The sequence below is a fragment of the Rattus norvegicus genome, chromosome 3 (assembly GCF_036323735.1).
Source record: "Rattus norvegicus strain BN/NHsdMcwi chromosome 3, GRCr8, whole genome shotgun sequence".
In the NCBI taxonomy this organism is placed as follows: domain Eukaryota; kingdom Metazoa; phylum Chordata; class Mammalia; order Rodentia; family Muridae; genus Rattus; species Rattus norvegicus.
This window is the reverse complement of record NC_086021.1, coordinates 39633114-39658678: the sequence shown is the minus strand read 5'-3', so window position 1 is coordinate 39658678 and position 25565 is coordinate 39633114. Positions and strand designations below refer to the sequence as shown.

The 25565-nt window shown below is 48.7% G+C and overlaps 1 protein-coding gene and 1 long non-coding RNA gene across 10 annotated transcripts in view; one reads left to right on the top strand and one right to left on the bottom strand.

Annotated features, from left to right (window-relative positions):
* The window catches only part of LOC120101534 (uncharacterized), a 28504-nt gene extending 4430 nt beyond the window's left edge, over nt 1-24074 (bottom strand). The window contains exons 1-3 of one of the 3 annotated variants that reach the window (XR_005502116.2): nt 16519-16583; nt 12696-12875; nt 11484-11691 (exon numbers count right to left, since the gene is read on the bottom strand). This is a non-coding gene — a long non-coding RNA (uncharacterized LOC120101534). Of the gene's footprint in view, nt 1-5029; nt 9615-11483; nt 11692-12695 lie in introns of those variants that run through there. The other 2 variants (XR_010064765.1, XR_010064764.1) reach the window with 2 other exon arrangements.
* Nucleotides 1-25565, top strand: part of Ttll11 (tubulin tyrosine ligase like11) — a 225180-nt gene that overhangs the window by 74215 nt on the left and 125400 nt on the right. For all 7 annotated transcript variants that reach the window (XM_063284853.1, XM_017592137.3, XM_001071863.8 and 4 more), the window contains 2 exons: nt 10462-10557; nt 11492-11607. In XM_063284853.1, coding sequence (XP_063140923.1) covers nt 10462-10557; nt 11492-11607 — 212 coding nt within the window. The remainder of the gene's footprint in view (nt 1-10461; nt 10558-11491; nt 11608-25565) is intronic.

The following is a 25565-nucleotide window of genomic DNA, read 5'->3' as shown; positions in this document are numbered from 1 at the left end:
TAATCTCTGCTATTGTTGCATAGCAGTGTGTGTGTGTGTGTGTGTGTGTGTGTGTGTGTGTGTGTGTGTGTGTGATAAAACAACACAACACACTTGTAAGGATCACACCTGACCCAGTGCCCAGCTCCAGTGTGTGTTCTTCCCTAGTCTCTTCCCCAGCCCGTGCTGTTCTGAATGTTATGTTCAGTTTTCAGAACTACACATGGTCATGCATGTATGTCCCCCCAGACAGGACACCACCGTATCTGACTCGTTTCAAAGCGACAAAGCAGTCCCCGTGCAAAATCCTGAAGTGCCTGCTCCTTGACAGGCAATGGTTCAAACGTCTGTCCCATGGCTGGGGCTGGTGGCGTGGCTTTGCTTGCACTGGTGCACAGCACATAAACACGTACAGTTCATCATTTTCTGTTGAGGGAGACCTGGGTATTTCCTGCCTGGACTAGGAGGGGCAAAGGCAGCAAGGGCCAAGAGTGAAGAGAGGGATCAGAGCGATGGCTCTCACAGTTGGATACCTACTGACTAGCCCACAAGAAACTGGGTAGCTCCAGATCCAGAGACTCTGGGACTGGGTCCCCATCAGCAGGGTCATCGGGTGAAAGCCCCTGGACAGGGACGGGGACAATGGGAGAAGTAGTGATTGCCTGTAGAGCCCCATCCATGGTCCTATGCCAGCCCCACCCTCCGTGCCTTCAGTTCTTAAGCAGGTATGTACAGTAGCCATGGGGAGATGCTTAGAAAGAGCTGCTGAGGAAGACTTCCAGACAGAGCCAGAACAAAGACGCCCTGACCCAGGCCACCACAAAGTGAGGGCAGAGGAGCCACTTGTAGTAACGGTCACACCCTAGGTTCATCCCTGAGGACAAGTATGGCCATGCCTGTTTGGCAGTGACAGCTATTCTAGGAGCATCAAATGGGGCCAGGCAAGCACAGCAAACTGCAGAGGCCCAGCAAGGAGGACCGAGAGGTCATTATGTGTGTGTCCTCAGTAGACAGGTCGCAACAGCCATCAGGATTGGGGCAGGGCCAGCTGTAGGGCACTGAAGGTCTGGGTCAGGAGCCACTGCTTTGGTCAGGCCTGGGCAAATGGGCAAATGGGCCCAGAGCCTCACGACCGTTTGCCACTGCTTGATCACACACAGTAAATGCTTCCAAGGTGAGGAGACAGGCTGGGAATGAAGCCCTTTCTGGCTTGGTGAGTACTGGAGTCTTTCTCACCACCCAGTGCCTCTTAGGTTCCCTGTGTACACTCACACTTCTGTGTGTGTGTGTGTGTGTGTGTGTGTGTGTGTGTGTGTGCGTGCACGCGTGCTGGAAAGCGATGTGGGTGAAGAGGCTTTAAGAAGGTGTCAAGTGGTATCTGCTTAGCATTTCTTGCTCTGAGTGTCTCAGACACATGGTGAGGGAGAGGATTTGGTATCCTACTCGAAGCTGAGTCCACTCCTGCTTGCTCTGTCTGAATCACCTTTCAGGATGCTGTTAGCTGGGCTCCAGCCATCTGAGCAGATCTTGAGCAGGTTTCCATGGTTCTGATGTCCATTTGCCATGTGACCCGTCCTAAGTCACTTAACTCTGCAGGAGTTCAGCTTCCTCCCCTGCCTCATGGGGTCGGCGTCCAACCTCCGAGAGACAGGGATCACGTAGGAAACACTTTGCAAACCGCTGAGACTCTGCACAAGTGCAGGAAGTTAGTTTCTTACCTGGGTAGGCCTTTCTTGTTTGTGGCAAGGCCTGACCAGATGGCAGCATTACCGGAGCATAAACCCTAGCCAACCAGATTCCACTCATCTGGGGCATGTGACTGTGACCCTGTTCCAGCCATGACCGCAGTAATGACTTGGAAAACATGGTGGCCAGGCGACAGCTGGCATGGCTCTGTCGTGGTCAGATTTCCTGTAATCTGCTGCTGAGGAACACAGCTGCCCTGTCATTCTAGCCTCTCCCTTGTCATTGCTCAGGCAGCCCCAGCCACAGAGCCTCACATCTGCCATCTTGAGGGCAACAGTGTGATCCAGCTTAAATATCACGGTCAGCCTGGGTGTAGGCGATCATGTGGCAGGAACACACAGAGGGAACAGGCTCTGTGGCTTGGACTGTATATTTGTCGTGTTCCTTATGTCTAATTCTGGCCTCAGCCATGACCTTCCTGTTGGGTGTCGAAAGATTCAGCTTTCCTAAGACCTACCTAACCCTCCTCTTCCTCTGTCCTCTGCCCAGACAGAAGTGGAGAATCAGTGTCTGTGTTGGTAGGGAGGGGTTGTCAAGGGCTGGAGCTTCCTTCTCAGACGGACTGGGTTTGAGCTTGTCCCAGCTCCTGCTTACAGCAGCTGTCGCTGGTGAGCTTAGCAAGTCAACCTTTCCTAGTCCGGATTTCTGTGGATACAAGGAGGTAGCTTGCCTGTAGCTATATCCCAGAGTTGTCCCGGGCTCCAGTAAGAGGGAGCTGCGTGGACCAGTCACCAGCACACAGCAGTCACTTAATAAGTGAGAGGATGGGTGTTTATTACTATGGCAACAGCTCTCACACCTACCCACGAGAAAGGACCTTGAAGTTATGGTACATCAGCAACTATTCTCATTTTGATGTTAACTAGGACATCGGTGATACAAGTTTGGAGCCAAGTCTGGAAACCTGGTGTTTTAGCCACATCTCAACCTAGCTCCCTAGCTCCCCTGTGCCTCAACCTTGGTTCTCCCATACCAGATCTGCTTCCTCTCCTGTGGTTGTCACCAGTGCCTCCCTGGTCGTGCCGTTGGTTTTCCTCTTTCTCTGCCAGGCTGGTCTGATCTCTCCTATTCATTGTTTCAATATTCAGTACCTTCCAAAGTACAACTCAAAGACCTTCTTTCTCTGTAAAACCTTCCTTGACCACTCTGACAGCTACATTATTTTCCTCCTTTGCAATCTAGCACATACCCAGGGTACCCACCGAGATGAGGCCTGAGATAGGTATGGGGCATGTGGCTAAGAACAAAGGGAGGCCAGGGCCTCTAAGGGATGCTCCGTTTAGTGTGAAAGACTCACAGAGATAATCCCTGCTCCTTATACACCATGCTATCCAAGGGCACACATGAGATGAGAGGGAAGAGTTAACTGCCCAAGCAAAGCCTTCCAGAGGAGGGGATGCCCAAGTGAGTTCAAGGCATAATGAAGAGGTTTTCCCAGCAGACACCAAAGGGTCCCACATTTTCATGTTTCCCTGCTACCTTCCTGGTTGCTCTTCCCCCAGCCTCTTCCTCTGATCCTGTATTTATTGGAGATATATTGGAGATATATTGGAGATCCCTGGAGATCGATTCTTAGAAATTTGTCATTGTACACCTACCAGCTCTTCCTAAGTGATCTCATCCTGCCCCATGGCTTCAGGGATCAGCTGCGTGCTGTTGGACTCACATTGCTAATCTTGAGCTCTGCTGGAGCTCCAGGCTGACATATACCATTGATCACTTGCTCTTCTATTGGGATAGCTGGTGGGCACCAAACCCCAGAGGCAATAGCAAATCTGCGCCTTCCCTCCTAGAGCCTGCCATCCACAGCCCTTCCTGCTTTAGTGAGCGAGCAGCACTCACATGGACCAGAAGCTGGAATCACCCTTAGCTCTTCCATCCCCTTCTTGCCACATGCAAGCCACAAACGACCCTACAGTAGCCAACAGGATGCTTTAGAGATTCCAGTCAGATGACATTGACTTCCTTTGCTCAAATCCTGCAATGGCATCTGCACTGCCCTCATAGCCCTGACTGCTATGTGGTTTATAAGATGCTGTCTAATCCATCCTCTCTGTTCTATCAGAGCTCAGCTCCTGTACCTGTTAGTCATCCACTTGGTCACTCAAAAGTAGCCTCTGTTCTCAGTGTTCCATTCTGGAATGCTCTTACCAGCCCTTCAAACAAAACTCACTCTCTTACTTTACTCGTTGTTGACACATCACCTCCTGAAATCCACAGTTGTGGTCATGATGGAGCCACAAAGACTCACCCTCAACCGCTAGGCTGCCAGGAACATGTCACACAGGCATCTGAGTAAGCGTCTTGAGCTTTGGGCGGTTGAGGTGGCCTTCCACTGTGAGCCCAAGAAAAGAGTGGAATCAAGGCCAATCCTATTGCTGTCCCTGTTTTCTGTTAGAGGCAGCGTCTGGAGTATGGGACAAGGATGGGGTACCACACAGACCTGGCGACCTCAAGGAAAATGACTTGTGATATGGGCTAGGTTCTGGAAAGCTGCTGGTTAAGTCAGGAAGGAGCCTTAGAAATCTGTCCGAGGATCCCAGCAAGTCTTATTGGAGTCCTAGGCCACTTGTGTGGTGGTGGTGGTGGTGGTGGTGGTGGTGGTGGTGGTGGTGGTGGTGGTGGTGTATTCATCTACCAAGCTGGCAAAGAATGACACAGAACTGATAATGGGACCTTCTGAAGCTCACACATGATGGGGAGGAGTTCTAGTCTTGCACAGAGTCCAGACCTGAGCTACAGTCCAGAGGCCTTGCTGGTTACTGAGGGTGTTCAATGAAGATGTCAAAGATGTTCTGTCTCCACAAGTTGACACATGGTTTCTTCCTCAGTTGACACAGCCCATCTGACCATAAACAAGATTTTAAGGTATCGGAATAACTCACAAAGACTGATTGCAGCACAAAGCCCAGAGTCTTGAGATGGATGCTAGACATCCGTCATGGTGCCACCCTGGTGCCCAGCACCCAACCAAAGAAAACACTGGCAGTGCACACGGGAAGGAGAGCTGGGGACAAGCTGTTCACTAGATCCAAAGTCTAAACGATGATGGAACCAGCAGGAAAAGAGTAACAAAATAATTATAGCGATCACAAGAACTCAAGGGAAATACTATGTTAATGAAGATAGAGCTAGGCGTCCTTTAAAAAAGCAAGTCAAGCTTCTAAAAAGACTAACATCTAAGGCAAGCATGCTGGTCCACATCTGCAATCTTAGCACCGAGTAGGCTGAGGCTGAGGCTGAGCCTGAGGCTGGGGCTGAGGCTGAGGCTGGGGCTGAGGCTGGGTCTGGGACTGGGGCTGGGGCTGGGGCTGGGGCTGAGGCTGAGGCTGAGGCTGAGGCTGGGGCTGGGGCTGAGGCTGAGGCTGGGGCTGGGACTGGGGCTGGGGCTGAGGCTGAGGCTGGGGCTGAGGCTGGGGCTGAGGCTGAGGCCGAGGCCGAGGGATGGAGGCCAGCCCGGGCTGTGTAGTGATACCCCATCTTAAAGAAAAATAAAGAAGCAGTAAGAAAACAACCAAAATGGAATCTTGTTAGTGATGTGAGGTTTCACTGACTGGGATTCATGACAAACTGAAGAAAGTAGCAGTTACCTTGAAGACACCAGCAGAGCCATGCAAAACTACACAGAGGAGCACAGGGAAGCAAATCACGGAACAGACCTGGAGACCTCACACTCGTTCATCTGGGTCCCAGGACAGCAGAGGAAAGAAAGTACAGAGAACACGGAAAGAACGGGTAGTGAAAACTTTCCAAATACGGTTAAACATAACAGAAGTTCATTCTCCAAGAAGCTAAAACAAAACAAAAGATTAAAAAAAAAACAAACTAAAACAAAGCAAAAACACCAAGAAACTTCAAACAGGACACACGTCATACACCCCCACCCCAACCCATCACCCCAACCCACACACACCACCATAAGACTTATAATCAAACTGTGAATAACCAGTAATGATAAGAACAACCTTACAGCAGCCAGGGAAAAAAGACTGATTCCACTGAAAGGAAGAAGGACATGTACACAGACAGACAGACAGACAGACAGACAGACACACACACACACACACACACACACATTCTGTGAGAGGCTGTGTGAGTCAAAAGACAGTGGCTAACAAAAGATTCCTCCTCAGGAAGGCCTTCCCTGGCCTCTACCCCTGTGCCAGGCTCTGTGTTCTTACCTTGCTCATGGTCCTCTCTCCTCAAAAATGTGAGCCCTGGAGACCACAGAGCTTTATTTTGAGTTGCTTTGAGTGACAAAGAAATAGTGCCATCCAGGAGGAAGAGAAGAGAAGAGGGTCGGAGAGACACAGCAAATTAAAGCAAGCTAGAGCTGTGTGATTAGAACCGCGATGAGCAGGAGTGAGAGGAGGTAAGGATGCTGTGAGAGACCCTTAACTGAGGGGCACGCCACAGGGCTTGGACCTCTATGGGCAGAAGTGAGGCAGAGGAGGAGTAGTGTTCTACCTGCATTCTAGGAGTTACCCTGCCATCTCACACCAGATAATTTAATTTAAAAGTATGAGTGTGAAATCAGATAGGTGAGAGCTGAGAGCCGGGTTTCAGAAGTGGAACTGGACAGATCTAGAAAACTCCTGTGGGAGCTGGTGACCAGGCAGCTGTAAGGTGAAGGGAGGAGTTTTGACTCGATCGATGGTTGGGTAAGGAATACAGGAAGCAGTGTAGATTGTAGAGGAAAAGGATGCTTTGCTCGTTATCTACCACTGAGGACAAATGAGCAGCCCAAAACAGCCTTCCTTCGTGATCTCAGCATTCCTGGTGATCAAGAAACTACAGGGAGGGGCTGGAGAGTTGGCGCAGCCTGTAAGAGCATTTGTTTGATGGTTTTAATCCCTAGTACCTACATGCAGGCTCACAACTCCTTTAACATCTGACCTCAGCAGGCACCAGGCACACACGGTGCACAAATGTACAAGCAAGCAAAATACTAATACACAGAAAACAATAAAATAAATAAATCTAAAAACCCCAGCATAATAAAAATTTAAAGATCTAGGGGTATAATTCTAACACTGAGGAGACAGGTAGATCTCTGCAAGTTAGAGATTAGTCTGGTCTACATAGCAAATTCCAGGTTAGTCAGGGCTACACAGTGAGGTCCCTCCCCCTTCTCAAAACAAAACAAAACAAAACAACCTGGGAGTATTTGATGTGTCTTTGGCTCCAGTCTCCAGGCTGGCCAGGATGTCAGTCATCTCAGGGCCTGCCTGCCTGAGGAAGGTCCTCCTCCAAGTTCACTCAGTGTTGACAGCCCTTAGGTCCTTAGCCCTTAGACTGCAGGTGGCAGGTCAATTCTATCCTTCTCCTCAGGGAAGCTCACTTGCATGCCTGGTGGCTTCTTTCAGAGTAGAGAAGAGCACCCCAAAACAGAAGCCACTATCCTTTTTTTAACTTAATGTTGAAAGTGGCACGCCATCATTTCTGCCTTTCTGTCAGAAACAGGTACTAATAAACCTAGCTCTCACTCAAGTGGGTAGAGCTAGTTGGGGGTTGCACAAACTCTTGAATCCTGGGAGATGGGACTCATTGGAACATTAGAGTTCATAGGCCATTGGTAGTTACATGTATGCTTTGAGGAGTCCCAGACCTCCTTTGTTGAGAATAGTTGATTTGGGTGATCTATAGCTCACTCAGAAGAGAGCATTCTCTCTGTGGAATGTAGCTCGAAGTCTTTGTGTGAGTCTACAGTCAGTCACTCAGGACCCTCTCCACCTCAGTCTGAGCTTCTAGAGGTCAACAGTGAAGCCCAGATGGTTCTAAATGCCAGGGCAGCCTTCAGGTTGGAGGCCTCACCATGTAAGTGTTGGTTGAAAGGCTCCATAATGCAGATCACACAACTGAAAAGCCACCTCTCCATTTGACAACGCTTGCCGTGCTGCAACTGTAGGACAGACTTAGAGGGAGCTCCTTCCCTTCCCAAGCAACAGGTTCCTAGGGCCTCCTAAGAGAAGGGTCTAGACAAGATTAATGGGTTCTCAAAAAAAGACAAAAAGAAAAATACACAAACGTCTCTTCCTGGAAGTAACATATTAAAAATGCATCAAAGTTGATCCAATCTGTCCGGCTTCCTCCTTCCAAAAGAACACCATCCTCGGAAGTTGTGGACCAAGAACATTCCAGACTTTTTTTTTCCAGTTTAGACAGTCTGGGATTTTAATGGCAAGATCCAAATCAAAGTTGTTCCCAGTCCTTTGAGTCCAAGACAGTTCATCAGCAAACTTGTTGAGAGGAAAATAATTCAGACGTCCTTAAACTTAGGAAAGCTATAACATTGCTTGAGCTTCCTTAGGCACACGGTCCATCTGGTGTTTGCAGAATGTATCCCGTTCTGAGTCTGACTTGACGGTGCTTGGTTGTAGAAACTATTAGGTAAATATCGCACCAATGTGTGAAAGCTCTCATTCCCATTTTACAGGTAAAGACAGTGGGGCCTAGAGGCACTGAGAAGCTTGCCTTCAGTCACAAAAGCAGAGCTGGAACATGAGTGGCTCCTTGCGATTCTACAGCATACCCATGCCATTCCAATTTCATGCTGATGGCTCAGTTGGAAACTGGAAAGAGAGCTAGCCTAGGTCACCTTCTATATGGTGAGCACAGTCTCAGGTACTTCTTTTCATAGCCGTGACTCATGACCCTGTAGGGCCTCTATTTTATGCCCATTTTTCAACAAGGTAATGGGCTCAGAGAGTAAAAACCTGTTAAAGAGCTGGTGGGGGAAACTGGGCTAAGACGGGAGCCCAGGACTTTCTGATTCCAAAGCACATAAGATTCAATACATTCCAAATTCTGATTCTTGAGTGGACGGCATCAACTGCCCCCTCCTCCAGCTCTCAATGTTTTTGTTCATTTACCAGTCCACCGGGCCTGGGACAGAAAAGTGTCTACCTCCTTTGAAAAAATGTAAATCCGTACTTTTAAAGTGCAGCAGAAAGGTGGGGCAGACAGTTAAGGATGACCAGCGCTGGCACCAGCCATTGTCCTCGGCCTCACCTGCAGCACGTGGCTCGGGCCAAGTCCAAAGTTACCCTGATGATGTCACCAGATCTCTTAAAGGCCTCATCACTCATACCCACGTGTCATTTATTATTAAGCAGGTCCGTGATCCATGCAGCATATCTACTGCTTTCCATCCCTGACTTTTCATGACCACAGGAAGAAAAATAGTCCAAGGGCGATTTTTCCCAGCTCCTCATCCTGATTGCCCTTCACCAAGACAGAAGTTCATTTTGAATCATTCCCCAAAATGGCCATCCAGACTTTGATTTCATTAATATAGATGAATACAGTTTGATAATTATCATTTAACTAATGCATATTCTGTACGGATGAGCAAATGGATTCCTGTCATCTCTCCCTCTGAGGTCCATAGATGAAGAGGTGTCTACACTGTACCTTTATCTTTTCTTTCCACTTGTCCTCCTGCATTATTTTTTTTGAGACCCCAGGGTTGTGTCAATGTTGTTGGAAATGTTCTAATGTTCTTCCTTCTGTAGAGATAGAGACCCCCTCCCCCACCCCAGAATCTGAGGTCTGTGGAGTTCAAGTCTGAACCTCATGAGGAAGGATCTCAAGGATGAGAAGTTAAGCAGGTGGAGGACTATGAAAGGGAGAGAGCAAGGGGCACTTGGTCTGACAGACTTGTTAAGGAAGGGTTCAGAGGCAAGGGGGGGCTGGTTGGCCGAGCTTCACCTGGTGCCAGTCGGTGCTGGATTCAAGCACAGGTGCCCAGCAGTTGGTGCTGGAATGAGCCTTGAGTGCGGCCCGGCCTGTGGTGGTGGGGAAATGTGTGGAGTCACTGCACAGGGTCCCACGTTTGGAGTGGCTTTCCAGCCTGGTTTGATGCTCTGGTGTCACCGTCAGGAAAGTATCTGTGATTTTTGAGCAAAGAGACATACACTCATATAATACTGGAGGCACATGTGATTGGTTTAGCTGTGAAAGCCAACGAGCGCACACTAGGCAGGCTGCACTGAGGAAACCCATGGTGCTTTCTGAGGCCCAAACTCTGCTTCTAAGAGTGTTTTCATAGGATCTAATGAGATTCCGAGTCTTTGGTGCGTCAGATAGTTACTAATGCTGTGTGTGTGTGTGTGTGTGTGTGTGTGTGTGTGTGTGTGTGTGTGTGTGTGATGTGCACATCAATAGGAGTCCTAGGAACAGGAACACACACACACACACACACACACACACACACAGGCTCACCCAGGGGAGGGTGACTGCCCCATTCTACACTGATCCAGCGGGTGTGGCCTGTAGGAGCTGCTCTGAAACCTTACGAGACACTCAGGCACACCAGGTTAAGAAGGGTGGCCTTGGGTTTCCAGAGATTCAGCCAAGAAGTAACTTAGCAGAGGGAAGTGGACAAAGGCCAGGAGAGAAGTCAGTGGACTGCTAGGAGTCCTTAACATAATGAAAAGCCTGTTAAAAGGAAAGGGGTCATGGTTTTATGGCGCTTGCGACACAGACAGTGCTGAGAGGCACTACGGGAACACAGCCCATTACCAAGGTTTCCATAAAAAAGGCCTGCTATCCATTTGGTCAGACAAGTACACCCAGAGGAGCAAGGGCTGAGGAGGTCAGAGGTCAGGGTCAAGGCCAAGGCTGGAGACAGAGTTTGAATTTATTTTTCCCTTAATGTCCCTAATACCATATGCAATCCCTGAGAAGAACCTGTGGCCCCAGGGGATAATGTTGAGTGTTGTCTGTTCTGCCCAGATTCTAGGCTTTGACATTCTTCTGATGAAAAACCTGAAGCCCATGCTACTTGAAGTGAATGCAAACCCCAGCATGAGGATTGAGCATGAGTACGAAGTAAGTGATGCAGCGCCCCTGGGTCTGAGGCTGCAGAGCGCCCCCTAGGCTTTGAGGCTGCAGAGCGCCCCCTGGGCCTTGAGGCTGCAGCGGGCAAACCCCTGCAAACTCCTTTACTGCCCAAGACTTGCCACCCTTGAAATTTCACAGCAAAGTTTCGTTTGAGTCAAATACTTTTAGTTCTGTCGAGCTCCAAACAGAGTCTATTAATATGAGACCTTTCCGACCCTTGGTAATTTCCCAGCATGCCATTCTCCTCATTTTTAAGGTGGGAAACTTGGAAGCATCGAGTCTTTCCATCAGTTTTTTTTTTTTCCATCAGTTTTGACATGAACTAATTAGTTAGCCTCCGGAGATGAACTAATTGAAATTCTATGACTATGAGTTAGCCATGTCGATGTTCTTGAGCCACTAAGATAAACAGTACATTTAACAGTGCCTATGCTGCCCCTCACAACACATTTAAAAAGCTGGAGGAAATACCCCTAAAATTACTAGTGGGCTTTGGGGGGATTATCTGGATTCTTTTAATTTTCTTTCAACCCTCTTCACATTCTCAGCTCTTAGAAAAATAATCCAAGAAGCACAGTGCTAAGACCAGGCATGTGGTGCACATCTGTAGTCCCAGAAGTCCAGAGGGCAGAGTCATGAGTTCAAGACCATTCTCAGCTACATATCAAGTCAGTGGCTAGCCTTGGCTAACAAAATAAAACCATACCACCACCAACAAAACCATAGTGCTAGCGTTCCTCTTTGTAAGTTTTGTGATTTTATAAAAGGGAATTTGCTTGCTAATATGGAGGGAAGGTCTAAAAATTGTTTTCTATGGATTCGTATAGGCCAGATGTATAATTGCACAACCATTTGAGCTCGTCAGAGGCAGTCAGGGACTGGGTCACAGTTTGGCTCTAACTCAGAGTTCTTACCTTCCAAGCTTTCTCCAGGAGTGTTTGAAAATATCCCCAGCCTGGTGGACGAAGAAGTGAAGGTGGCCGTGATCAGAGACACGCTGCGCCTCATGGACCCGATGAAGAAGAAAAGGGAGATCCAGTAAGTCTCTAGTGTGTTACTGCTTTCTGCCGGTTCCTTCATGTCTCTGCTGTGTCCCAGGCAGGTGAAGTAACTTCTTGAGAACTAAATGAAGAGACCACACATCTCATAAATAGTCCCATGTCACCAGCAACTCAAGAGCAGGAATGGTTGAGAGTACAGCTCAATGGTAGAGCATATGCTAGCCTGTGTGAGACCCTAAGTCCAATTCCCAGCATCACATGCAACCCACCAACCAACCAATACACACTGAACTGACGAGGAGCGGGATCCAGTGATACATTTCCCACAGCCATCCAAATCCTAACCCCCACCCCCACCCCCGCTTCCTCAGTGACAGATTCCACACTTGCTCACCACTATTTTGTGGGCAGGAGTGTGACAGCATGCAGGGGAGACCCCAGCAGCTGGGCACGGAGAGAGCTATCTCTGTCCTCCCTCAAGCTGCTTTTGACTCCTGTGGGTGAGCTTTGAGTTTGCAGAGTGGATGCCATCGCCTTTTAACACCTCTAGTGCAAGTCCGTATTAAATCCTCCCCACATGCCCCTGCAGCCACCCATGGGGACCCCCAGGGGGACGATGAACATCCCCCGCTTCACTCTCCAAGCAAGCACCCTCGAGATGAAGGATATTTCGCTTGGCCAGTTGGTTCTGTTTGTCCCCCCACCATACACACGTCAGGTTCCCACAAAGTGTTTGCTGGCGACTGAATATCGTTGACTGAGTTCTTCCCATATTCGTGACGTGTTGGACTGGCCCAAAAGCTCCCAGACCTTCAGCTCTAACCACCATGGCCCGAAGCAGGGAGGAATGCTGACTTCCCCAACAAGTGGTGTTGGGCTCCTCTGCTGAGACTCCTCATCAATGGGGCTGCAGCCCAGCTCTTGCTTGCAAGTTACCTTACAGCAATGTTTCTCACCATTGACTGCACACAAGAACCTTCCAGAGCAGCTTTCAAAATGCCGGCACAGCAGCCTCCACCTTCAGCAACACCGATTCTTATGGCTATGACTTAGAGGTTTGTTCATGCATTTGCAAGTTCCCTGGGTGCCCCATCTTGGCAGCCATGGTCAAGCAAACAAACATACCTTCCGGGAAATGTGAGTCTTTAAGATTGGTCATATTATCCTCAGGCAGGCTGGGTTGTAACCATTCCCCTGATCTGTCCTGAGAGTGATGTCATCACCAACAGCCAGTTCTGTCTGTGTGGCCTCCATTGACTCCTGCTTCGGAGATGAGGTCCTTGGGCCTCCAGGTCCTCAGAGCATCTATGGCCCGACAGAGGACAAATGATAGGGCCACCGACTAAATACTGCTACTCTCACTACTCACCCTCAGAAAAAAACACCAATTAGAGCTGCAATTTAGTCAGATTAATCGCCATAGAGCACACTCCTTAAAAATCTTTTCTGTAATGGTTATTGATCTCAGCAGCCAAGATGAGATTCCCAACAGAGAGAAGTAGGTGGCTTTCTACAGCATGGTGGCACAGATTATTTTAGGATGACCTTGACACATCGGTATTCTGACGTCTTCACTGGAAATAAGAAGTTCAAAGTCCATGGTGTGGCTCGAGCATACTTTCAAATTTTAAGTTAAAGGTTTTTTTCTCTTTTGCAAATTTCCTGAATGGGTGCCATATTTGCGTTCTTTCCACTTCTCACTCACCCTCTCCAGCTCCTCACGTGCCCGTCCCACCATCACTCTAACTTAATAGTCACTACCTCCTCTTCGATCATCATATATATGTATATGTAAATCATATATGTAATCTACCAAGCATATCAGTGTTGCTGCTACATATGTGTGCCTAGGGCTGATCACTTGGGATTAGACAGCCCGTCGGAGGTCTCTCCTACAGCCATACCGCCCTGGATGCGCCCGTCTCCTCCTAGCTCAGAGGCTAAACAGTCAGGGCCAGTTAGTACTCGGGTAGGAGGCCCGAGCATTCTTTAACCTTTGTCACCAAGCACAGAGGAGCAGAGGCTCTGCCCTTCACGGTAAAGCAGCACGGCGAGACGGGCACCCCTCTTCCCTTTCCTTGTTTCGCGTTACCTACACAATCCACCAGAGCTGAAGATTTGAGATGTAATTGCCAAGGAGCCCAGGACCATTGATTGGGAAGGACGAAAGAGGCATTTTATAACTTGTCAAGTCATAAGCAGCAGTGTCTCATTTTTAATTTAAAAAGCATTGACGTTTGTATTGATATCCAGGGATAGAATTTTTAGGGCTCCGGCTCCATTTCTAATCTAGAAACCCTTTCATCTCCCTCTTTCTTACCTGTAGCATAAGGAGATGCGTGACTCGCTAAGTGCCATTTACTGACTTCTCCCTTAATTTCACCTTTTTACTTTATGTTTAGCCAGCGTGCACAAGAGCACACTGCAGTCTGCAAAGTGCATGAACACATAAACAATTGTTACTGAGGTAACTTTACCAGGCTTGAGGCTGAAATTATTCTCAGTTCCTATGGCTCGCAGTAACGGGATGGAGCACAGGGTGGGGAAACATAAAAATGTGTAGGGCTGTGAGGCCAAAGCCTGTGGCTGCAGTTCTGAGACCACGCCATTGTAACTGTATTGAGCAATGTCACAGTAGAACTCCAGGCTGGAATTTACCTGCAGTAGCAGAGTTTTCCATTTCCTCTTGCTGTTGTTTGACTTGGGTCTCACTATGAAGCCCAGGCAAGCCCTGAACTCACAACCCTCAGGTTTCTGCCTCCCCGGAAGCAGGAGGATTAAAAGTGTGTGTCTCTATGCCCAGTTCTAGAGCCCGTGGTATGGTCCTTTTTAGTTCCTTCCTGGGGTGTTTGTCATCAAAACAGCTGGGGTGGGGGCATTTCATTTGCCCCACTCAATCTTAATTAAGCAGATGTCCTGAGACCCCCAGGCTTCCCGGGAAAGGTGCAGAAGAACCATTAGAAAGGTGCCAGCACGTAGGGTACTATACACCCTGCACCCTGCACCTCCATACAACCTGGTTCCTGTAACCCCCAGGACTGCTCCTGTGAGACTGGGAGCAGTCACAGGAGTTCTGTGTGCAGAGGAGCCTGACCCCAGTGACTGCCTTCTGCACAGAGCTAACGGTACTTCCTTTGCTGGGCATGAGGGTTTCTGCCCGTAATCCTCATGAGGCCGAGGAACAAAGGAAAACCTGCTCTGCCTAGTGAATTCCTGCCCAGTCCTGAGCTACAGAATCAGATGGTGTCTCAAACAAGAAAAAAAAATGCTTTCTTTTGTGGCTAAGAGACAACATGCAAGTCTTCACTTTGTAGTGAGTTACAAGTAAGGGCTTCAGCAAGTCGCATGGCTGTTTTGAGTCTACATAATAGATAAGGGCATGTAAATAGATCAACGATAACTACATCCAAATGAAACAATTTAGTGGGCGCTTTCTAAATTTGGTTTGCCATTGGTTTTTGAGAAGCAGCCTCCCTGTGTGGGCCATGCTGGCCTGGAACTTGTACTTGGTTCTCGTGTCTCAGCTCCCTGAGCCTGGGGTCTTAGGTGAAGTGCCACCATACTGTTGACAGTAAGTCTCTAACGTACACTTGACTGCTCGGCGAGGAAACAAGCCAAAGCACGGATTGGTCGTTATATCCTTGCAGAATTGTGAGTTTATGACCAGTGATGGAGCATAAATCTGAGGTGGGGAGATCACCATGGACTACCGCAGACACCAGGCAGCAAGATGTCGCTGGGGCTCGTGTGTGTGGGAGGTTAGGAGAAATTACCTTTGGAGTAAAGCAGGGAGACAACCACCACAGCAAGCTAAGTTGACCGGAAACCTTTTAGTAACTAGACACTACTGATTTCCGTCCCTGCTGGGGCTCAGTGGAAGAGCCCAAAGAACATGGAACTAAGGAGGCTAACTCTTAAGACTGTGGAAGTAAAATTCATATACTGTAAACTTTGAGAGCATTCACCTTGAGGGCCTGAGGTGTGACTCGATTATGGAAAGTCGCCTAGCATGTCTGAGGCCTTAGATTTGATCCAAAGCAACCCCTTCCCCAAAAGTGTACAATCCAGTGATATTTAGTGACATTTGGTACATCTCCAGTGTTATAGGGATATCAGTCTACCAGGTTCCAAACATGTTTGTCACTCTGTGAGAAACCCATCCCTGTAAGCACTTCCGACATCCCCGATCTCTCTCCTCCCCACCCCCTGCTGACCACTACCATCCTTGGGGGCTACCTATCTGCCATGGATTTCCTGCCCTTGGTAGGTTGTTTTGTTTTGTTTTGTTTTGTTTTGTTTTGTTTTGTTTTGTTTTAACAGAGTTTCACAATAAGCACTCTTTTGTAATTGGTTTCTTTCCTTTGTATAATGTCCCTGAGATTCAGCCATACTATAGCATGTGTTAAGAGTTTTAATAGATTATTATCTATATAGATTATAATCTTTATATAGTCTATTATATAGATTTTGGTTGTCCAAGTCTTTGTTTTGAAAATCTATCAGACATAGTCCCCAGCTGTTCTCAGATGAGGTCCTAGTCTGAGGAAAAAGTCGAGACTCGGTCCAGAGGGGCCATTTTACTTGCCCTTCCTTCCTGGATGTCGTTCTGTCTGGTAACTGGACTCTCCTTGGAAATTACAACCCTTTGGGACCCCAGAGTTTATAAAGGGTGCCAGGAATGGAGGCATGGAGGAATCTGAGGAGATTTTATGGAGCTTGCGATGCCTGGAAGCTGGGTTACCTTCGCTTGCCTCTGATTCAACTACAGCTGCTTGCAACATGACTTACGGAAGCCCAGAGGGCCCTTTTCCCACAGTAACTTGTTGCAGTCTACTCCCACTTTATTTACCCCTTCCCACCATGATAACAACCCTGTTTGCTGTAAAAGACAGAGGGAGTCTGCCTGATGCCTCAGTGCAATTGGAGACGGCCATTCTTTCCTTCTTACCTTGACAAGCATGTCTCTGGAATCCTCCGCCATTAGAACCAACAGGTAGAAACTCCAAAGCAGAGAGATTCTACATGGAACCCAGGACAAAGGTGAAGCATTCTGAGAGAACTGAGAAGAGGAACCTCCCCAGGCACACCGTTGGCATAGCTGGGAGTGACCGAGGACTGTGACTGTGTCCTGTCCTCAAGAAGAGTAGAGGAAGCACACGGATCAGAAAGCTCACAGACTGACTCCTCCCACTTGCATTGGCTGTACTGAATAATAATAGGAAAGACGTATTCATATTTTAAAAAGACTTATGATTTTTATTTTATCCATGTGAGTGCTAGGAATTGAACCCCAGTTGTCTGAGAAAGCAGCCAGCATTCTTAACTCCGGAGCCACCTCTCCAGAATTATGCGCACTTTAGGAAGCATGCCATCCTAAAAAGGGGGCGGCACCCTCTGACGGTGATCATGCTTCTGGAAAGAGTCTTCCAGAGGAGCCGTCTCTCTGTCCTGTAGATTGGTCCATCTATCTACACCACAGCTGATCTCTGATTAAAACCCCGAAGTTCAGCTGATGCCAAAGAATTCTTTACGCTGACCCCGGTGGAGCCGCATACACAGATCCCAAGTGCCTCTGGAGGTGTCATCTACATAGAAGAAGTCTGGGTCAAGGTAAGGCCGCTGTTGGAATGTTCGTTTGCATATCATTTGCATCAGCGGTGACTTAGAGAAACGAGACTGCTTTATCTCCAGTGTTTGTTGAGCACTTACTGTGTGTCAAGAGGAGGACGCCAGAAGCCAATTAGCTCACAGCCCAGGAGGGGAGGCGAGACCCGTACACTGAGACCTATAATGTGGAGCAGGCTAAGCACAGCGAATGCAAGGAGAAATTGTCAAGGAGGAAGAGCTATGGAGACAGCATTTCCTGGCAGGAAGAACTGTTTAAGTAGATGAAGAGACAGCACTTCAGCTGAGGTGTAAAGCCAGAGTAGGGCTTGAAATACAAAGACAAGAAGAAGGACGTCCCCGGGGGAGGAAACAGCCACCGCAGGAGGCTCTGCAGCGAGCTCTGAGGAGTTCAGGGAGGCTGGAAAGGCAGGTGTGTGAAGTAGATCTAAGAGAGGAGGGAGGCAGAAGGAAGAGCCATGGAAACCCAGAGCCCAGAGGAGGGCAGCCTGGTGTCAAAAGAAAGAATCCAGAGCTCCTTTTTTTTTCAGAGCGGAATGTGCATGGTCTTGAAGGAGCCCAGAGGTGACACAGGATCTTGTGTATGTGTGTGCCATTCCTGGAGAAAAAGGGCCAGAATTTTATTATCTAAGGCCAAAGTTGGAGACTCCATCACCCAACCCTCCAAAGGTTGGGGACATTGTGGTTTGCACCTAAGGCGACTCTCTGGTCCTCAAAGGTCTCAGGCTCGGACGGGTTGTCAGTAAACTAGAAATATGTGCCTGCGGTTTCATGGGAAGACAGACAGGAGGTGGCTAATGATACACGAGTTTCTCTGTGTGAAACACACCAAGTTATTTCCATCTCAAAATGTGGAACCGTTGAATGAGGAGTAAGCCTTTCCTATGTGTAGTCTGCTGAGGGAGCCACTTCGAGGCTGCTGGGAAAGTGGATTTCCTGAGGAGTGTTCTTCCAGAGGGACATCAGGCAGCATCTGGGTCCCTCTACCACTGGTATGCAGGTGACCCTCCCCCTATAAGAGTGGAGATGGGAAACTGGATGGACATTAACATTGTGGATAAAGTGCTTGTCACATTAAACCCTGAGGATGGAAATTCAGACTCCAGAACCCCCCCCCACACACACACACAAACAAAAACAAAAACAAAAACAAAAACAAAAACAAAAACAAAAAAAAACAGCGTGGTGTGATATGGCCACCTGTGTGGTAGAGAGTATGGTAGAGGTCACCTGTGTTTCCAGGGAGGAGGGATCTCTGTGGGACAGCAGGCTGGTCTGGGTTCAGAGAAAGAGACTGCCTCAGTGAATAAAATGGAGACCTGTCTTGTTTCTTCACTGTGAGCTAGAACGATGTCTTGTCTCTCGATTTATGTGGGCTAAGCAAATGAGCAGGTAACTCTGTGTGAGAAAGAATCTCAGGCCACCAGGAAGTGTCTAGGCTTTCAGTCAGGTCCCAAACCGGAAGGGCTGAAGCATAAGCTGGGGTGTAGAGAGAAGTTAGACCCTTGGTGGGCAGGATTTTTATCAAGGGTTAGGCAGGGGTTTGTTTCCCCTGCATATAATTACCACGTCCTCTGAGGGAAGAGAGCAGAGAGCCACTCATGGCTTTTTTGAGTAGATGGGGAGCAGAGTGGGTAGGCACAGGGCTCTGCAGTCAGATGCTTCAGAGGTAAATCCCTGCTCTGTCATTTATAGCCATAAAAGGTTTTGTCTCCTCACTCTGCACTCTGCTTCCTTCATCCATAAAAGGGAGTTTTTCAGTTGGATATATATATTTTTTTTTAAATCTGCAAAGCAATGAAAAGTTCTTGCTTTGGAGGGAGGGAGAATCTTGCTTATTCCTGGGAGAGCCCTTGCACTGGGAAATGTCCAATCTGAATAGTTTGAAGTAAGTGGTCCACTGTGTGAGAGGGGTGTGTGTGTGTGTGTGTGTGTGTGTGTGTGTGTGTGTGTGTGTGTGTGTGTGTGCTCACGCTGTTTAGGGAGAAAGTGTGGGAGAAGCGGTGGTGCAGTAAGTAGGAAGAGCTACGGCCGTGACAGGTTAATCTTTGGCTGTGGGGAGGGATTTGATTTCCCTCTAATTATCTGCTAGATTAAAAGAAATGAGAGATGAGAACGAAGGCCCGCTTTGGCATTCCCCAGAGCCCTGGGTTATCACACCAAATGGTCGGCAATATTCTCCAGCTGCTCTCTTTCCTCCTCTTTTCATGCAATTTCCATTTCTTCCTTCACTCTCCAGGCAACTCTCCAGGCAGAGGCTAATGTGCGGGGCGTGGGAGAGGGCCGGATCTGAGCAGTTCAGAGCAGTAGGACCCGGCCTCACACTCACCCGTCCACCCCTGCACCCTTGCAAGTCAGGGCTGCTTGTGAACAGAGCTTTACTCCCCACCCCCTCCAGCTGGAGAACCAGCTCTCCCTGGCATGGTGGGCGGTGTCCTTAATGTTGAGTGGATCCCCTCTTCCCCCAGACTGTGCTATTCCCCTGCAGCATGGAAGCTGCTAGCAAGTCAGTGGATGCACAGGGAAAAACACCTCTGCATGTCAAACTGTGCCTGAGGCTGGGTCAGCAGTGCACCTGAACCTGGTGGGGTACAGAATGCAGTAGGAACGCCATTGAGGGGACCAGCGGACCTGCCCCAGAGAATGTGAGGCAGGATGGCGGTGGAGTGGAAGCCTCAGCAGAAGCTCCAACCCGGTCCTAATGAAGCCTCTTGGCCACCAGAAAATGGGGACTACAATATCTGTAGCCCCATCACTCGTGAAAGCTAGAAAAGCAACCATGCTCCCACGGAGGCATGTATTGCTTTTACTCCTGGCGCTTAGTTTCTGCCCCACCCACAGCGCCACAGCACCACAGCAGTTCAGAGGCCCGATCGCAGGCCCAGCCCCTGGATGCAGGAACATCTTGTCTTTTTTTTTTTTTCTTTTTTCTTTTTTTTCAGAGCTGGGGACCGAACCCAGGGCCTTGCACTTGCTAGTCAAAGCGCTCTACCACTGAGCTAAATCCCCAACCCCATCTTGTCTTTAAGTGATGACTAATATTGATCATTAACTTGACAAGACCTAGGATCGATCACCCAGGAGGCAAGCCTCTGGGACTGTCTCTGGGTGTCTAGACTAGCTTAACTGAGGCAGGAAGACCCATCCTGAATACAGGCTAGGGACCTGGATCCTAAATTTAAAAAAGTGGGGGGTGGGGGGGGCTGAATCCCAGCATTTCTCTCTCTCTGCTTCCTGACTGAAGCAAAGCCACCTCATACTCCTGCTCCCACAATGAACTGTAACCACCTATGTCGAGCCACAATAAACCCTTACCTCCTTAAGTTTTCCTTTGTAAGGTGTTTTATTCCAGCAATGCAGGAGTGGTTGCCTATCTATCATCTGTGCAGTTGTAACTCACTGGTAGTCTCTCAGAGCCACACAACAGCTTTGGCATACTCAAGGGGCACTTGGCTCAACTGTGCACTGTGCCGGGTCTGTCAGGGGTGGAGATAGTGAAGGAGATGAACTCTGGTGCAGAGGTAGAGGGCTCCTCAGAGCACTGGCCTCCAGGCCAAGAATCCAAAGCACAGGAAGGCTGCCTTCAGCTCTGGGTCTTGGGACCCCATCTCCTGCTGGCAGGAGGAGTTAACCTGCATCCGAAATCAGCTGAGGTGGAATGTCTACACAAGATGCACCCTGCGAAACACCATGGGGACAGAGACTAGACTGTCCTCCAAGGCCTGATTAAGTAGAGGATCTTGAAATCCTCTGCTAGGAAGGAAAAGGGATACACTGAGGATGTCTCAGCTCAGAGGAGAGAGAACCAAAAGCAGGAGCCATGTGTAGCTTCGAAGATTGGCGTGGGAGATAGAATACGTCTCTGCAGGTGCCGGTGGCGGAACAAGGAACTAAGGCTGAAGTTAGAGGTGGAGACCGTAAAACCTGGTGAAAACAAGAAAAAGCAAAAAGCTCCCCTTTGCAATGTTACCATCAGTCTCAAAGGACTCATGAGTCCCGTGCAGCCGGAAGTAACCAAGCCAAGGTCAAACAAGACATAGCAAAGGAAAGGCAGCCCTGGGATGAGTACACACGGGTTCAAAGTTTCAGCGTGTGACAGAGCAAATCACTTAACCTCCCTGAACTCCAGCTTCCCGCACTCTACAGTGGGATAATGGTGGAGCGGTGCCTGCCTTGCACTTTCAACTGGAGCATCACTCAGTGCTTGAGGCGGACACCTCAAAGCAGGCAGGGCTTTATTAATCTTAGTTCCCAGCTTCAGAGGAGTCGCTGCCACTTGACTCCATTGTGATGATTCAGAGCCTCATGGTCTGCATGTGTTAGAGCCAAGCCACTCTCCTCATAACAGCAGAAGGAAGGGCACACAATGTCACCTCGAGAATAAGCCCTCAGTAACCTGCTTCTTCCCACCAGCCTCTACTTTCTACAGCTTCCCCCGACCCCAGCATCCCTAGAGCCCAGGAAGTATGCACCCACCAAAGAATCAGCCCATTCATGAGACCAGGACCTTCGTGGTCTGGTTAGCTGGGCCCCACTTCTGAATATTGCAACACTAGAGGCCAAGCCTTCAGCTCATAAGCTTTGGGGTCACATTGTAGATCCAAACCATAATAGTTATTGGGAGAAAATAAGGGATCAGAACAGATCTCAGGGTACATTCTCTCCAGAAGTGTCTATTGGGTTCTTCCTGGGGGGTGGCTCACGTTACCTGCATACTCATCAGTTTGCATGCAGACCCTCCCCTTGTCCTTGTGACACCCCAGAAGGAGTACATCTGGGATCTCAGCCTGCTGCCAGCCTCTCTTGTCTCTTCCCACTCAACTCCACCACTTCAGGATGACGGTAGACACTCTAGTTCACACACACACACACACACACACACACACACACACACACACACACACACCAACCACAGCGTCTCTACCCTACCTGGCTCTGGCTTTAAGTCTGTCCCACCATCAGACACCCTCTGGGAAGCACTCCCTTAGCCCCCTCGTTTAGTGCTGAGATAATCAGGAGCCTCGTGAGAGGTGGACAGTGACCCCCGGGGGAGGGACACCCTGGACACAGCTTTCCAATGACTCCAAGAGCAAGGCATGCCCCAGCTTGAATTCTGTTCATAACGCTTGCAGCCAGAGCACTGAGAACAACACGGGGCCCCACCATTAACTCACGTTTTTGTTCATCCGCTTTCCTTCCCTGGCTCTCTGTGTGGGTTTCTTAAGACAATCAAAATATTAACAACTGTCAAACCTAACCTTTACGGCACCATCACACCCATTTAAAACAATTCTTCTAATGAGGGAGAAGTTGCTACCCCCCTCCCCCATGCCTTTTTATTCTCCCACAGCTGGTTTGCAGGCGAAACCTAGATGCATTCTTAATTTTGACTCAGCCTTTCTCTCCAGCAGAGAAAGTGGTGGGGAAGATTTTTTTTTTCTCTAGGCAACAGCAACACTGTTGTCTCATTTGTTTGTTTGTTGTTTGTTTTGTTTGTTTGTTTGTTTTTGCACTGTAACATGGCAACTTGCAAGATCGCTGATTGGAACCTCAGTGCTTCTAGGAACATGTCCTTCCTTCATGATCAGTAAACACGACTTGCAGATTTTAGCCGTCTAACTATTGAATGCCGAAGTGCTTCTTTGCTTCATGAATATTTTAAGGCGGAACAGTAGACAAATTCTACCTTGCTCCCAAATTTTGCTGGAGCTCTGAAACAACGTGCATTTCAGTTTTATACAACTGCCCTGGCCGGTGTGAGCTCTACTTCCCTCGGCTCTCTGTCAGGACAAGGCCAGGATGGCTGTGGAGGACAGGCCGTCCTCCAACCCCTGAGTTTACCCTTGGATCTCGAAATGCCCTCGCTGGAAATAGAATTTGAAGCAGCCCCTTTTTGACAGACGGGGATGCTGTCTTCTGTGGTGCCGGAGGCAGAAGTTTTCCGAGTCCTCTGGGCCTGGATTTGAGAACAGCTCTTCCATTTGCTCTCTGTGAGAACTGGAGCAGTTGACTTCCCTGATCCTTGGTTTCTCCATCAGTAAAAAGTTGATAATAGTTAAACGCTGCTTAGCAGAAGTGTTGTGATGGTGAAGTGAACCTCTGTGCCTAATCTACACAGCACACGCGCTGCCTGGATATGGGAAGCATTTCATGAGTGGTAATTGTTTGATAATTAGCCTTTTATACTCATCTAATACCACAGTACGGAGCACCACTAATAGCACAGGGCTAACATCGCTAGCATTAATGTTATTACAGCCCTCACAAATGGACACATGCTGAAATACAGCTGTCCTTCCCAGCATCCCCCATGGTACCAAAGCCTGTGGATGCTCAAGTCCCTTACACAGAACAGTAGAGTCTGTATGTAACTGCCCCCCCACCCTGCCCCATATACTTTAGATTTCTGCAGATACCCTTGTATACCGAATACAATGTAAATGCTGCCTAAGCAGTTGCTACACTGTATTGTTCGGGAAATGACCCTTTGAAAATAGGCTAGACACAGTCAGTAAAAATGCCGCTTCCTTCCAGAGGATTGCCCATCCTTGGTTGAATCCTTGGACACAGACCTCACAGACCTCACAGAGGCAGAGGGCAAATGGTATACAGGCTTCTTCTATTCAAGTCATGTGTGTGTTATTTTTTGAAGACAGGAATTTATCTAAACAAACGGATAGGGTAACAAGAGTTCAGCAAGACTCAAGTAAGTCAACAGTGCCCATGTTTCTAGTCTAATTAAAGTGATCCCCGGTACAAAGCGTTTGCTCCGTTCCTGCCTCACATTGAAAACGGATCCCTCTAATTTCCATGAAGTTTTTGTCACTTCGCATGAGCGGGGACCCTAAAAAAACAAAACAAAAACAAAACAAAATAAAAAGGAAGTCTCCTGGGGGATGTAGCTCTGACCCAGCTCGGAGGTGAGGTCCTGGGCTGCTGGTGCCACAGTGCACTCTGAAGCTGACCTTGAGCAAGTCTCTACATCCACCCAACCCCGCCTGGCCCCGCCTGGCCCCGCCTGGCCCCGCCTGGCCCCGCCTGGCCCCGCCTCGCCCTGCCTCGCCCCACCCCGCCCCCAGCTTGTGGTTTGTTCATCTCTACTGTCTGCCATGTCGAAAAACCCTCAGCTTTTATAAGCACGACGATTTATCATTTGGAAGAGAGAGAAAAAATAAAAAGAAAGATTCCATCTTTTAAAAACCCTTGGACTCTGCAAATTTTGCTGGTTGCTTTTAAACCATTAGATATGAGATGCCAGATATTGGAGGCCAGCCTAATTGGGAGCTGTAGTTCTTGTCTACCGTAGCTGTGCTTTCGAGAAGTGTTTCTGACAGTCTCTCACCACCCCACCACTTGCTTCCAACTGTAGGGATCTGCTTCTCCATAGCAGTCACAAGAAACACTTCAGTCCTACTTATAAACGTTAATTAGTTTGAAGAAGAGAAACAGGATTTGTGGTTCTTAAAATAGCTGCAGATATAGAAGGCCACATCCCCGGTGTTGTAATCTGGATGCTTGGTAAAGATGCCACTGTGAGGCTTGGCACGGATCCTCTGCCCAAGTTTATGGCTAGCGTCTTCCAAACTGGCAAGCTAGTGTGTGCATTTAAGGGAAGAGATTGGTCCTCATCCCTACACTTAGCTATTTTAGATGTGACCCCTGTGTCTTCCGTGGTCTGGCCACAGGTTGTACCAGCTGTCTGTGAGCCATCTTTCCATTAATGTTGGAAGCCTGCTCAAATCACATCTGACCTGTGATTACAGTGGTAGGACTACTCGGTGTTGGTGGAGTGACCAGGCAATGGAGTCTCTGAGTAATATTCCAGATATGAAGCTCACACATGCAATAGCAGCCTTCCCTTTGGAGGTCGAAGGCAGACGAATTATGAGTTCAAGCCCAACCTGAGCTGTGTTGTGAGTTTGAGATCAGCAGGGAGACCTTGAGTAGCAGTCTGGCTGTGCTACTGGCTGGCTCCTTGATGCATGCTATGGGCCAGGTGCCGTATTGAGCCTGTGGCTGCACAGATAATGTGTGTGCAGCTTCCTGCCTCGCCTCAGCTCAGGGCTGGGTTCCACTGCTGTGCTGGTGTTTTAATTTTTTATGTGTGGAGCTGTTTTGCTTGTGTCTATGCTTTGCCCACAAAGGCCAAAAGCGAGCTTTGGGTCTCTGGAGCAACAGGTATTTGTGAACTGCCATGCTGGTGCTCAGAATCAAACCCGGGTCCTCTGGAAGAGGAACCAGTGCTCCTAACTGCAGAGTCCATCTCCTGGTTAGTTTTAACTGTCAACTTGACATCACCTGAGAGGCGCGTCTCCACTGAGGGATTTCCTAGACAGATTGGTCTATGGGGGATTGTCTCGACTGTTAACT